The sequence below is a fragment of the Taudactylus pleione genome, unplaced genomic scaffold, assembly GCF_031769625.1.
Source record: "Taudactylus pleione unplaced genomic scaffold, aTauple2 ptg000093l, whole genome shotgun sequence".
NCBI lineage: Eukaryota > Metazoa > Chordata > Amphibia > Anura > Myobatrachidae > Taudactylus > Taudactylus pleione.
This window is the reverse complement of record NW_028284495.1, coordinates 34,766,295-34,781,904: the sequence shown is the minus strand read 5'-3', so window position 1 is coordinate 34,781,904 and position 15,610 is coordinate 34,766,295. Positions and strand designations below refer to the sequence as shown.

Below are 15,610 nucleotides of genomic sequence, written 5' to 3'. Positions count from 1 at the left end.
GATATAAAGACGCTAGTTAACTGGGGACAGATGCATGCGCATTTAGCTACTAAACAGCATTTTCATATAGGATCTTATGCATTTGCTAATATGCGACTGGTTAACAGTGCAATTGTGCGTATTAATGTGTATATGAGAAACGGTGAAAGATGCAATCACATGATGCTATTAGTAATATCGCCATATGTACTTAAATGTGAGTTTATCTAAAATGGCGCTTGGGCGGCCATTCGCAAAATGGTGTCTTGCGATCTAATTTCCAAGATGGCGTCTTGCGGCCAGTCGCAAGATGGCGTCGCCGCGATTCAATTTTAAACTGATCTTGTCTCAGCCAATTATCCAGCTTCGACACAACATACATGTCACTCTACCTATTATCATCTGATGAATTTATATAAAGTTGGCTGTATGCGTTTGCTTATAATATGCTGTTTGCTTATAATATGCATTTAGGTACCTCGCATGCGTCTATATGCAAATCCGGGTGCATCTTACACTTCCTTCGCTTATAGCGGCAGCACGAGAGAAGGAAGGGTTATGCAACCTAATGTTGGGTACACACTGACAGATATATTGGCCGATCAATTGATCGGCCAATATATCTGCTGCCCACCGGCCAGTGTGTACCCGCGATATATGGCGGTGAACGTCGTCGTTCACTGACATATCGCATTGGCTGTGCTGCACAGCCGATGGACAGATATGTCTGCAGACCGCCCGTACACACACAGCGGCAGCTGTGGGGAGGGGGGCGGGACACGCCCCCTGTCCACCAGGATACACCCCCTGGCCACCGGGACCCGCAGCCAGACACAGATGATGGCCGATCACTTGATCTGCAGATATATCTGTATAGTGTGTACCCACCTTTAGACCAAGTGCAGTAAGGGCCTGGCCTGGTAATAAAGTGTCTTGGTGGCTATATGATATGTGTCTGACTTTAAGCCTTAGAACCGTTGTGCCAGCTAAGCAAAACACTGTGATTGTACTCAGACGTGGCAAGGGGACAGATGTGGCGGTGTTTCTAATTAATCACTATTTAATTGTTTACGTCCAATAGCTGCATTTAATTAGTAACACTGCTAGCTCGCACTAGAAAATCTGTATCTTCTTAATGCTGTAGTCCAGAACTAACCACAGGGGGAACAACATTGTGGTATTTTTAGCAAGGGAATAGCTGCATTTGTTACGTAATACTGCAAGCACACAGCCATAAATTGGACACAGAGGTGGATGAAATTATGTATTTTGCTGAACACCTGTTATGTCTGTACTTTTTATGTAAAATGCATCCAACTCTACATGTTGCTCTGTATGTGCATTTCTGGTGCTGCACAGTTCTGCAGCTTAGTTTGCCTATAGTGCTCTGCCAAATGTGTAACTCTTCATACCATGGGGCAGCAATCCCTATCACGCAGACAGGGCCCGGGTGATGGGGGAGGTGTGGCCAAATCCTGGGGGCATAACAACAGCAGTTTGGGAAAACAAATAGCAAACAAGCGCAGGTGGGGAGCATTCTTCCCCCTGCACACCTGGCCTGGGCCTTTTAGACAAGCCTGGGCCCAGAAAATTAGCACCTGCTTCCCCACTTGGAACCCCAACACGCAGAATTGTTTTAATTATCACACAGAAGGTTCTGAACACTTACCAGCGAGGATGATTATTAAAGTTACAGACTAACATTTAGGCCTCAATATTTATAATGAAAAGAGCAATTTGTTTTGCTGACCATCTTCTTGCCATGTTGTACAAACTGAAATGTTATTGATGGGTTGGGTATGGGATACCGGCTGTTGGGATGCCGGCTATCGGAATACCGACAGCAGCATCCCAACTGTCACAATCCCGACACTAACAGGTAAGTTCCCTAACGCTAACCCTTACCCCTAACCCTCCCTCCCCGGTGCCTGAACCTAACATCCACCCTAGTGCCGAAACCTAACCTCCCCCTCCCCGCACCCTAAACTTAACCCTCCCCTATAGTGCCTAACCCTCCCCCTAGTGCCTAACCCCTGATACTTACTTTTGGCATGCCAGCAGTCGGTATTCTGGAGTCAGGTTCCTGACTGCTGTCGGGATTCAGGCAATGGTATTTAGACCGTTGGCATCCGGTCTGCCATCTTGACTTGTGCAATTAATTTCATTAGAAAACTCATTCAGTTTTTTATTAACCTGTGTTATAATTCCCCTCCACTACTTTATATTAGATAGAATATTCCTGTGAGCTTTTACATGTAACTTTGCTGTACAGCTAGAACTTTTGCAGACTACAGGAAGGTATATCTGTCTATGAATTAACAAAGATTTCTGAATAACTTTGGAATAATACATATCCAAGTGATGAAAATACCTCATAATCAACTTTAACTTACCTTTTAGCTGTCATAATTTTATATGTTTAACCAGTTCTCATGTAAGCAGTATGTGTAACTATGTAGATAATGACTGTTTCTGTTTCTTAATAATTAGGCAAATTAATTTCACCACTGTTATAAAGTATGAGAAGGTGCAAATGGATAGCTGCATGCTATCGGAGAACCCTAAGCCCACTGCCAACATTGTGGAACAGGAAGTACAGCCATCAGCCATTCCTGCTGGACCTATCACACTAAAGAACGCAGTTGTGACCACACCAATACAGAGATCCCATGCCACAAAAGTAAGCAACTTACAATGTTGTGCATACCCAAAGTGTATCTGAAAGTGTGTAATATTTGTTGTGAATAATCAATGCCGCTGAGATACACAGGACTCATGACCTCATTCAGAGTCGGTCGAAGCGGCCGCACGGTCGTACGGGAAAAGGGGCCGGATATTCAAATGATTCCCTCGCAAGTTGCATCCCTAAGTTCTGATAGGTAGCTGGCCGACCTAGGGGAGGAAGCGGTCGGAATTAAAAAAAATACGCCCCCTTCTCGTACGCATTGCACGTCATCTCCGGGCATATAAGGATTAATCAAGACCATCGGTGAACCATCGAAACTGGTCGTAGAGCTTAAGGTTGACCATACCCTCTCTTAAGCTCTACGATCATGTCAGTGTAAAAACCTCCCATGTCACATGTGCCATGACGCTACTTTGTTAATTATGCACTCCCATAAACCGTATGCACTCCCATAAAACGCCGTTCGCATAATTAGGGACGCCTGCGTTCGGATCTCCACTCCCTCGTTTTCAAGCACCTTCCCCTGTTACCACCCACAAACGCCTCATTCTGTCACTCAAACTACTGACCTGGCTGTGTTCAAGGAGAGAGAAATTTCTGATCGTAGCGGCTAATTTGCGCACGCGCATTGCGAACTTTACGCATGCACAGTATAGCGAACATCGGTGGCGTACGACCGTGCGGCCGCAACGACCAACTCTGAATGAGGTCCTCAGTGTGCGGTTATTGCAAAACTTTTTGTAAACTGATATATTATGATACTGCAACATTAAATGTAAATGTACCATTTGTCAAAGCAACAACATGTTGTTACATCATTTTAAATAAATGCCATCAATGGCGATTTAAAGAAGTTTTGTAATTTTATTATATATAATTTCATTATTGCAAACAGTTCCTCTGCTTTTATATTTTTTATTATAATATATAGTATGTGCACATTTAATATGGCATGTACTGTTATTCATAATCATACTATATTATGGTATCTATGGTTGTAGCCATTACAGTGTGCCCAGGATGTACTGCCAGGCCATGTGCCCAATGCTCACCAGTTCGGTCTTACCACAGGAAGCCATATCATTTTGCCATTTGACCAATCTACAGTCAGAAAAAAGTAAGTACAATACATCAAAAGAGTCATGTAAGCATTAAAGGTATACAGCTACATATTTGCAATATGTGAGTCACTTACATTGGAAGCTTAGACCGTAACCATGTTCAGTGGCAAACACAGGATTTCTAGAAGGGGTTTCCAAATGTTAGATTTTAGAGTGAGTGTGGCCAGTCCATGAAGAGGGTAGAATTAGCACTTAACCATCTTTAATATGCATCATACAAAGTATATTGTGTGTATTAATTCCAGCATGTACAGGACCAGCGATCACAGTAAGCCGTTAAATGCGGCAGTAGGGCGATCCTACCTGAGATGATTGTTTTTATTTTAGCTGTGGGCACCATCCCAGAGTATTAGAACAAGTCCAGGAGTCTGGGAGCAGTAACCTAGCACTGCCCTGGACATATATATATACAGTATATACATATTGGGCTCTATAGCAGCATATCCCTAAGTAACAGTGAATGTTTTCCAGATCTCCTAGTTGATGCACAGGTTATTTATTACTGGCTGATACATGTTAAAAGATCCACAGGTGGTGCTAATTATTTCATTTGTGATACTGAGATGAACATGCAGCACTAGTAAAATTCTATTATACTACTATTTCTATTGTGGTCATGGTGTGGGCTGGGGAGGGGGGGTTCCAGGCAGACAGAAACCCCCCCTGCGTTTGCTTATGATGTTTGAGAGCAGAGAGTATATATATATAATGGAAGTATAGTTATTATGGAATTTGTGATGACATCAGTGCCTTGTATGTAATGAGGCCCAGTGACAACTTTGTGTCACTTTCTGACAGGTGTTTACTCCCAATACTGATAGGCAGGTGGCCAGCAGCCTGTATCACACTCACAGCCCTCCTCCAGGTGCCTAGAAGCCGGAGCATTTGCTTCAGTGACAGCTGCATGCCGTCATTTATGCTATAGGAAGTGGGCAGTCAATGCTCAGTTTACTGCTTTAACTCCCAGGGGTGCACTGTCATTAAGGTTTTGGGGGACAGGGCGTGACCTAGCATTGTTGTCACCCCCAGTGCTGACTGGCATGCAAGCAATAAGGGGAAGGTCATTACGCCTGTTATATGCATCTTACATTTAATAAATCCATATTATTGGGCTGCACGGATGGTGCAATGGTTAGCATTACTGCCTTACAGCAGTGAGGCCCTGGGTTCGATTCCCACCACAGCCCTAACTTTGTGGAGTTTGCATATTCTCCCCGTGCTTGTGTGGGTCTTTTCAAGGTACTCTTGATTCTCCCACAATCCAAAAATATCCTGGTAGGTTAATTTGCTTCTAACAAAAAATAACTGTGTATGTCTAGCAGTTGTATTTGCAAGATTTTGTAGGAAGGTTGCACTTTATTATATATCTAGTCTACATTTTAATCTTTCTGCTCGTCTCAGCTTTAAATCTACTGGAGTGTTTGTGATTTACTCTAAGCAGATGTTATTTCTCATAAGACAGCATCAGGTTTGTGATAAATCTCCATTTTATGTACAAAATGTGTATAATGTTTATTCTAGACTGTCAGTCCAGCTGACCCTGAGGACCTATGCCACCAGTGGTCTCATCTATTACATGGCTCACCAGAACCAAGTGGACTATGCTGCACTTCAGCTTCATGAAGGGAAACTGCATTTCTTGTTTGATATGGGGAAAGGGCGGACGGAGACCATCCATGCAGCTGTTATCAGTGATGGGAAGTGGCACACGGTATGGCACATACTGATAGTTTCTGATTGTGAAGCACTAAGCCGTGTCTGATGGCCTAATTTATACTCACAGTCTTAAGTATTTAGATTTAAATCATTTAAATTCTACAACTGGGATTTCTGTTAAGATTTGCTATTAAAGTTAATTAGAAATTTATATTGCATTAAGCAATGACACATATATTCCATTTATCTCATTACTTAACTGCAATATTTGCAGATCAACCCGTTACTGCCCTCATAATTGGAACTGCCATGTTTAAAGAGAAATAAAAGTATCAAGTATAAAGAATTTATGCAATGATAAAAAATTGATTTAAAGCATTCATTGCATATAGCCTAAAGATATACTGTGTTTTTTACTATGGGTTTATAGATTAACTTTGAATGGAAATAACATATGTTTGAGTGAAAGAAAGTCAGATAATATGAGCTGGTTTAAGACATTAGTGAGCTCAATGCTGCTTCATTCTGGTATAGGCTACAGTCAGTATTCCATATGTATACAGTGTATCTACTTCAGTACATTACCCTGGTGTAATCTATGTTGTGTGATAGCTCTGTAAGGATCTAAGGGACCCATTTATCAACGTACCTAAATATCAGTGGCATATTTCATTTAGTATCACAGTGATACAGTGGAATAAGCCACTGGTATTCATCATTACTTGCCTCGCCGGCGAGGTCAAGCGACGTCCACCTCCTCGGCGGAATCCTGTGCTCACCTGCTGGCAGTCTATCGCTGCCATCGACAGGCTTCTATGTCATGCACAACGGTCAGTCTGTGCATGTGCATGACTGTTTCACCCGGCTGGGGGCCCAGCAGTGGCTGGAAGGCTTCTTTGAAGCCAGAAAGGCTGCTGTCAGATCCCCATTGCCAACAGTTCTTTAACGAGTGCTAAAGGGGTTATGTATCGTTAAATGGGGCCCTAAGTTTGCAGTAACAGCTTAATATAGTCCTATGGTCAGGATTTGATGTGGGTTCATCTCCAGTAATTTGGTTAATATTAAAGCATAGATGTGTCCACATACATCTATCCTCCATGCGCTACATGTCACGCTACACATAACGCGAGCTCCGTGTGACTCAGTAGAGCCGAGCGTCTTTCCGTGCAACTTTTTACTTTCAAATACATCTTAATTGCACAGCGATGTGAATAGTCAGCACAAGCAGCTTATGCTGATTAATATGATAAACAGCTGCCTATATTTTGTGTGACTGCGGGTGTATCTGTATGCGAAACGCTATGTTACAGTGTTACAGCTTCTGACACTGTAACGTAGCATTTTGCATGCAGTTACACCCGCAGTCACTCACTGAATATAGGCAGCTGTTTATCATATTAATCAGCAGAAGCTGCTTGTGCTGACTATTCACATCGCTGTGCAATTAAGACGCATTTAAAGGTAACAAATTGCACAAAAAGACGCACGGCGCTACCGAGTCATGCCATGGCACGACTAGAAGGGATGTTTAACAGGCAAGGAGGCTAGATCTATGAGGACACATCTGTATGTGTTACTATTAGGTTAAGATTACTATTCTTACTAATTGACCCAGGAAATCATAGGCTCTCTTGGTCAAAGTGAATATTCCCATCTATAAAACAAGGGATTTCCCCACTCCCAAGACAATGGTGGGGCTTAGATAGAAGCTGTTTTATATCCTCTATTAATCAGACTCCATTACGAGGACATTTATGGCAGTCCCTTGTGCTAGTCGATCCAGAACAAATTCCTCTAAGACCCATTTAGTAAAACATCCCAGCAATACAATATTATGGTAATAATATGGTCGCTGTGCTCTAGGTAATGGAGATGTGTTCATAATGTTTCTATGAATTTGGAATAAAACAATTTCGGGAATGTCCCTGGCAATGGAAATATTATATTGCTCCAGTAGAATTTTGCTTCCCATTGTCACGTTCACTTTTTCTTGGCCAGATTGCAACTGAATACATCAAAAGAAAAAGCACCATTACTGTAGATGGCCAGGAATCTGCCTCAGTCAGTGCACCTGGTGAGAGTAACACCCTGGATGTGGAGGGAAAGCTATACCTGGGCGGGCTGCCGCCAACCTACACAGCTAAGAACATAGGAAATGTATGTCAGACTTTTGTTTTTCTGAGTTATTTATAGTTCAGTTACTTGATGTTATGATAGTCAATGAAATGATTGCATTTGGTAACACAATTCCACCTTCTTCATATTCATATCAGCACAACAAAATCATTGGCTTTCCATGCCGCAATTTATATATCTATAGCTACATGTGCAAGCCTCAGATCCATGTATTTGTCTAGATGTCTATGCCGAATGAGGGGGGACTAAAATTAAATTGGGTCAATTTAGGAAAATGTACATTTGAATAAATGTAAAACATTTAAAATCAGTTGAAAGCTATAATGACACTCACTCACTAAACACATCTTAAAATCAAACTATATAATGTATTAAAATAATGATAAAAACTACAGGTATTTTCACTCTGAACACAAAAATAAACAGAAATAGAACAATAAATACACAAAAAAGACAATATGTAAATTGTATTTAAATCTATTTATAAAACACTGATAAAGTTTGTTAGTAATAATAAAGGGCCAGAGGGCCTGATTCTGACACGCTCGCGAGCGCTGAGCGCTCGCAAGTGGATCGATGGTGCCCTAGTGCGCATACGCATGACGGAGGGAGCTCCGTTGTGCGCATGCGCGAGACCCGAATAGCGACGGCCAAGCCGTCGCTATGGGTCTCGCACCAAAGGGGGCGTGCTGTTGATAGTCGCCTACCATCTGGGGCCGGCCCCACTGACATCACTAGTGATGTCAGTGGGAGTGCTTTTGGCTCTGATAGAGCCAAAAGCACTCCTGGGCTTGCGGCAGCGAGACCCTACCGCAAGGGTCTCGTCGCAAGCCCGATGGTCGCGATGGTCTTGACCATCGCGACCATCTTTTTGCCCGCTCGCATAAGCTGTGGGTGGTCACCCACAGCTATGCGAGCGGCGAGGAGGCCGCTCCAATTTTAGGTAGGAGGGCCCTGATTCAGAGCGAGCGCTCTTGTCAGAGCGTCTGGCTCTGAATCAGGCCCTGATTCAGCAGTGCACTGCTGAACGCAGATTCCCGATTATCGGGCATCTGCTCGTGCGCAGGACCGATTCTGCGAGCATGCGGAATGGGTCCTGCTAAGACGCCCGCAAGCCCTTGAATGCCTCTGCCTGATTGACAGGCAGAGGCAATTAAGGGGCGGTGCAGGGGCGAGCGGCGTTCCCAGAAACGGGGTGTGTCCTCCCCATTTTCTGGGAGTGGCCAGCCCAGTGACTGCGTGGTAGTATGCAGTCTGCTGGGCTCACAAGCTGGCCAGCCTGTTTAAGCTGAGGCTTACTTAGCTGGACGGCCGTCCACCACCGCGACCTTCGACCACCGGTGGTCGCAATGGTGATCCCAGTCTGCAACCTCCGACTCAGTGCTGGGATCGCAAATGCAGCAGGGGGTGTCTCAATACATTGCATCTCCCGGCTGCTGTGACATTTGCATATTTTCACATAGCAGCTGCGCACACAGATGTGGCGGCGACATTAACGTACAACGAATCAGGTCCTCTGCCACCATTTGAATTCATAACTAGACGGAAGCCATTAGCATTGCTGGACAGCCCACTCATAGCTGCACACTGTGTACTTTCACCTGAGACCAGTTGGACAGTTTGGTTTGTGAATTTAATTGAATTTTTTGTGTGTGTGTTTAGGTGACACACAGCATTCCAGCATGCATCAGCAATGTTACTATTAACAGCAAGCAATTGGATAAGGAAGGGCCCCTTTCCATACTGGCTGTGAATAAATGTTATACCTCTGCACAAGAGGGAACCTATTTCGATGGGTCTGGATTTGCTGCTTTAGGTAAGTGGAACTTAAATTGCCCGAGTAGTAATAGCAGTTGCACTAAAGTTATCTTCTTCCTATTGTTTTCTCATTGCCAGTTTAAAAAAATGCCCTATTCTGATAATTGTGTTGTGTTTATGGCAGCATGACCCCCAGATTATACCCACTGGGAAAAATTACGTCCTGTTTAATAAATAAATATACGCTGATTTTGTTAACGTATTCAAAATATCTGTATATTTACAACCACTGGTAGACATAGCCACTGTTGCTCATGTCCCTCTAGCATCTGTATGGTAGTCCACAATATAACGTTAAGATGCAGAGAGCTGCTACAGAATAAGGATATGTGTAAACATGGACATCTATTCTCAGAAAGCATGTATGTTGTATTTGCATTGTAGATAATACAATGAATGTGCATTTTACTCTTTTTCTAGTTAAAGAGGGTTACAAAGTGCGGTCAGATCTGAATATAACGCTAGAATTCCGCACTACTGCCATGAGTGGTATTCTCCTAGGAATAAGTAGTGCTAAGGTGGATGCGATTGGCCTGGAGATAGTAAACGGCAGGGTAAGTTGTTTTCTTTGTGTACTGCAATTCAAAGGCTGTAACAAAGTCACAAAGAAATGGTAGGATCTCTACACGTCTCCAATAAGCTAGAAGTCATTTTTCTCTTTTGTATAATTAACTTAAATAAGAATATGTGCATAATGGTGTATCAAGGGAAATAAATATGAATGAGATTCATCATTTAATGCAATACTAATACACTAAATAGAGAAGAGAGTAATGATTAAACATAGTGGCAAAGGCTCTTTGGATAACTACACTGTAAGTGTTTTTCATGTCTGACAGGTTTTGTTCCATGTAAACAATGGTGCTGGAAGAATAACAGCAATTTACAAGTCAGAAGACGCCAGCTCGCTGTGTGATGGGAAATGGCACCTGGTTCACGCCAATAAGATTAAACATAGGATCGTCCTGACAGTTGATGGAAACACGGTTTTGGCTGAGAGTCCTCATGTCCAGTCAACCTCGGCAGATACAAATAATCCAGTGTTTGTTGGTGGTTATCCAGGTAAGGGCTGTGTGCTTGGTATGTAGTATTGTTAACATACAGCGACACAATTGGCGAAATGCCAAATATGTGAGAGAATGTTGCAGTGTATACGTGCTTGGCCCAGCAGTGAGCAGACACAGCTCAGTGGGTGAAATGATAGCTTCCCCAATGTCTTTGTTTCACCAGGTTATACAGAGCCCAACTGGATCAGAGTTTGAACAAGTGTCTTAAGTCTACGCAGGGTACAATGGTCAGTTAGTTTAGTTGAAGTAAGCAACCAAAATCTAATAATGACCACACACAATAAGTCTATTATCCTGTATGATAATTCTTTGCAAGGAAGTCAAATAATATGTGGTAAAGTTATAAATCCACAAACAGCTCCTTCTGTATGGCCTGAATGCTGAATGGCAGGATCCCCATTTCCAATTTGGCAACACAGAGTGGTCAAACATGGCCACATGTGTGTCTAATAAGGGACTACACAACTGGGAAAGTAGTGGTCATATGTCCTCTACATCACTGAGCCTGTGCAATAATGATCTGAGCTCTTCTGGTTGGATTGCTTTAAGAGTTTGCACTCTTATTTTGGTCCACATGCGTAGCAATACCACATGCAGCAACAGGCAGCATAAGTGTTAGGGGTATATTTACTAATGTTCGATTTTGTTTCTAGTGTGATTTGACATTCAATTTTACCTTTGGAGATTTAATAAAGGCAAAACCGAATGTCATATCGAGCATAAAACCGAATCCCTCTGAAATTCCACTCAAAATCGAACATTGGCAAAACATCGGTACTTTTACATAAACCAACATACAAATCCCACATTTATTAATATTCGATTTGGAAAGGAACACCAAATCAAACTTCAAATCATACTTCAAATCCTCAAACTAATAGACCTGCTTCATGCTGGCGATTTTAGCATGAGCAGCTATGAATTACACAGATGCATGCACAGATCAGTGAGAATGACGTAAAAAAATGATGTGGTTTCCCCCCCTAAAAGCACAACCAGCACCAGACTTTTCAGAGCCAGTCCTGGTTGTGTAAATACGGGGGATAAAAGACGTAGGGATCCCCCATATTTTGCACAACCAGCACTGAGCTCTACAAGCTGGTCCTGGTTTTGAAAATATGGGGAACAAAAGACGTAGAGATCCCCCATATTTTCCAAAACCAGCCTCGGACTCTTTTTATCAGGTGTGTAATGCCATAGCTGGTGTACGCTTTCACCGGGTCCCCTGGCCAAAGCATTATACCTGACCTCTAGTCAGCCCAGGCCGGGGATCCCTGGGGAGGTGGGGACACCCCCCAATGAATTGGTTCCCCCTCTCCGGGGCACCCCAGGCCTGGGCTGGTATGCCGGACTATCCCCGGCAACCCTGGCCGGTGGGTACCGGGTTGATTGTGTGAAAGTGTAGTGTGAAAGTGTAGTGTAAAAAATAGATGTAATAATATTGTAATTTGCTGCAGAACTACAGGTCTCAGCAAGCCTCCCCCGCATGCTGGTACTTGGAGAACCACAAGTACCAGCATGTGGGGCATTCAGGGCCTGCTGGTACCTCTAGTTCACCTCCAAAACAAATATTAGAATAAACACAAGACACACACCATGAAAATAGAACTTTATTACACTCACACATACTCACCTACAGTCCCAGTACACATCTTCTTGTCCATGTAGGCATCCATGTCTGCTTAAAACAAAAAATGCCAAGCCCCGACCCAAGTACATAAGTACCGTCCTCTAAGGGCGGTACTTTCCGAATGACAGCTCACTGAGCTCAGCTGCAGCATTTCTCCTAGAAATGCCTGGGCTGAGCGTTCATTGGGTGAGAGAGGTGAGCCAATGAACGGTTCTCACCGTTGACTTCAATGGTGAGAACCGCTAGGTTACTAAAGGCTCAGTGAGCTGTCATTTGGAAAGTACCATCCTGTTTGTGGGTTACTTGGGACTTGGCATTTTTTGTGTTAAGAAGACATGGATGCCTACATCAGAAGTGTAAAGAGTCAGACGTGGATGCCTACATCAAAAGTGTACCTGATCAAAAGAGGTAACTAAACTGATGCCCTTCTTATCCTGCACATTAATAAAATATTTGTATATCATTTGATTAGCCTGTAAATTACAAAACCACTACATCTGCAACAACTACATTGTCATTTTCCTGCTATTTTCACCCCTCAGAAGTTACTTTTGTGGAAAACCCTGCGATTCCTGTATGCGCTGGATTGCTTTCATTTTCCTCCCTGGGATCATTTTAACTAACAAACTAATTCATCTTAAGCATATTAAAATAATTTCCTTGGGCTCAGATAGTGGCGTGTCTGATCTTCTATTAGCTAAATGACCTCAGTGTACTTGCCTTGATCAGATGAGATGTGGAATTTGCTGAAACCACACATAAGAAAGGATGAATCACTAATGACACTGTTCATGTCAGTGTTTTCAGCCTGACCTCGCCCTCTGCCAAGTAGCCAATGCCTGTACTGCAGAGTCAGCTTTATGCAATGTTGCTATGTACACTGCTGTATGAGTGTGATTATAAAACATTTCTACACCATATATACTTTTACAATCTTATTTCCTTTGGTATTTTCTTTAAGTAATTCAAGACTACTGTCAAAGACATGTTAAGACAGGAGGGGGTCTGTGTGCAAATGTTCTTTAGTCCAGCGCCCCCCATGAAAATACAGCACCAGAGAATGCATACTATATAGCAAATACGCTGGCACCGCGCCATAGTCTTTGTTATCGCGCATGTGCTATATTTCTGGTGACGTCTTCAGAAATATGTCACCAGTGCAATAATTCCAAAGATATCCTCAAAATAATGAGGAGCAATGAATATGGGTGCAGGATGTGCAATACGAGCCCCCATTGACTCTAATGCGTGTGTTCATTGCTTACCCTGCACCCATTGTAGATATGAGACTGACTATTGTCATAGCTGCTCTGCTGGTCATGGATAAGAACAAAGTAGTATTCGATGCAAGGCAGTGTCCATATCTGTACATTATTCAAGAGATTGTCCACTGATGTGTGCTATATGTATTATAATTGTATATAAAGCACCAGCGTATTATACCACTGATATAGTTGGCTCATTTTACTGTACAATGTAATCTGCTCGTGATGTAAAAGTTTCATTAAATTTACAGTTATATAACTAAAAACATTTTATTTACTTTAAATAAATGATGTGGTTTGTAGGTGTTGGCTAACTGAGCATCATGGGAAGCGGAGCGTGATTGGCTATTGTCTGTCCCTGCTCTACGCTGCTTGTAATCCAGTTAAAACAAACACCAGTACAAAGGACAATTACAATGTGTTCTCTATGTTTTACTGTTTTGTAGCTGAGGTGAAGCAGAACTGCCTGAGCAGCCAGACTTCATTCCGTGGCTGCATAAAGAACATGGAGCTGGTGAAGGGAACACAGACAGAAGCCAAAGACTTCAGCAAAGCATTTGACATGCGCGGAGTCTTCCCTTATTCTTGTCCAGGGACAGAATTATAGAGAAGAGACATATTGCTGACTCTAGGCCAATCATATAGACAAAAGATATATTAATCAAACAAGTGATGTTATCTCACATGAGATCCGTGCACTTCTTGCTATGTGAGGCTATGAGATTGATTTTGCTCTGTGGTGAAACAGCCATATACAATAGCATAGCATTATTTGATATTACTGCACAAGGTTTTATGACTATTTATCCCCAAAGGTGTGTTAAGAAGACATTGTAACACATTTCCTACTCAGGAACACTATTTCAGACAATTTTCCATTAACCGTTTAACTGAAAGACGTGTGCACCACAAATACCACCAGTACCACATTGCGTAATATTCTGTTACTGTATCCATTCATTTGTGTGCCGGATGCTGCTGAATAATTTACAGTAATTGAATTACTTTGTTCAGTGTTAATCATTGTACAAATTCTCAAATGTGTCTGATCTTTTTTTTTTATTCAATTAAACATCCCAGATTTGTTTTATGTAGTTGTTTTTTATCTTTGGCAAGACTGGAAATGGTTAATATGGTAGTCTATTACCTGAGTAAAGAAGACTAAAGGCTATAGTCTTATAAGTGGGATATAGAGGATAATAGTTTGTAAAGTCCCAAACTAGAAATAGAGATTACCAACAAATTATATTTACCCAAACTAGAATATTAAGAACCAATTCATAAGTTCTAAACTGTAAGAAGTACATGTGTCCGATACCTTATTATTTACGAAAAAAAAACCTGTATTTAATACCCAGCATGGGAAACACTAACTTAGAGGGTCACCATGTAATTGGTGTTCTCAGAAATGATCATTCCTGAAACAGAGCCTAAATTGATACAGGACGTTTAATTCTGCATGTAAATAGTTTGTATTTCTCACAGCCATGTTCACTTTTACAACCTGGATCAAAAGTGCAAAACATAAAAATAGGATTTATCATGATCAGAGCCGTAGCTAGACTTTTTGGTGCCCTGTGCCAGAAAGAGCATTGGCGTCCCCCTCATTTTTCAATGATGCACCCAAAAAAGGGCCATGGTCTCATGGGGAAGGGCCAGGGAAGAGATAGGGGAGGCCAGGAGATGCTGGGGAGGAAATAAGAGGAAGCTACAAGCAAGAATGATTATAAACAGAAATTTGACAGGCCCAAACAGCACCCCCTGCCCTGCGGTGCCCTGTGCGATGGCACCAGCCGAACTACCCTAGCTATGGCCCTGATCATGATACCCTCTTCCTGCCTTAGGGCAAGCCTTGGGCTGAGCACATGTACCTTGTCTCAGTGATATCATTAGTTATTGTAAAATCCACACATTGCATACAATGCTTATTCTGTCTATAAAATGCCTGGACTGTTCTTAAGCAAAGTATGATGACATACTGTATCACATGTAATAAACAAGGCTGTTATATGATAACTGATATCCATTATGTCACCCCCAGGCATACTAAGTATATAGTATATAGTGCACTCAAACATCAGAATGGGCTTTTGGATTAGGATACGGCTATAGTTTGGGTAGATGAGCGGTGTTGGGGGTGGAGCTAGGTTACCCTAGCATACAGGCAGCTAGACTCAGTGGCAATGTACAGGCATCATACAGATAGCTACACTTTGCAGTGTACCTACAGACTGCTAGACTCGGGTACACCT

General features: G+C 42.4%; 1 protein-coding gene across 1 annotated transcript in view; it reads left to right on the top strand.

The window, feature by feature from the left end:
- Window positions 1-14,448, top strand: part of LAMA1 (laminin subunit alpha 1) — a 185,188-nt gene extending 170,740 nt beyond the window's left edge. The window contains exons 56-63 of the mRNA XM_088469670.1: window positions 2,470-2,659; window positions 3,667-3,782; window positions 5,308-5,497; window positions 7,441-7,599; window positions 9,241-9,394; window positions 9,817-9,950; window positions 10,236-10,458; window positions 13,805-14,448. Of these exons, the coding sequence (XP_088325796.1) occupies window positions 2,470-2,659; window positions 3,667-3,782; window positions 5,308-5,497; window positions 7,441-7,599; window positions 9,241-9,394; window positions 9,817-9,950; window positions 10,236-10,458; window positions 13,805-13,965 (1,327 nt within the window). The 3' untranslated portion in view covers window positions 13,966-14,448. The remainder of the gene's footprint in view (window positions 1-2,469; window positions 2,660-3,666; window positions 3,783-5,307; window positions 5,498-7,440; window positions 7,600-9,240; window positions 9,395-9,816; window positions 9,951-10,235; window positions 10,459-13,804) is intronic.
- Window positions 14,449-15,610: the final 1,162 nt, after the last annotated feature.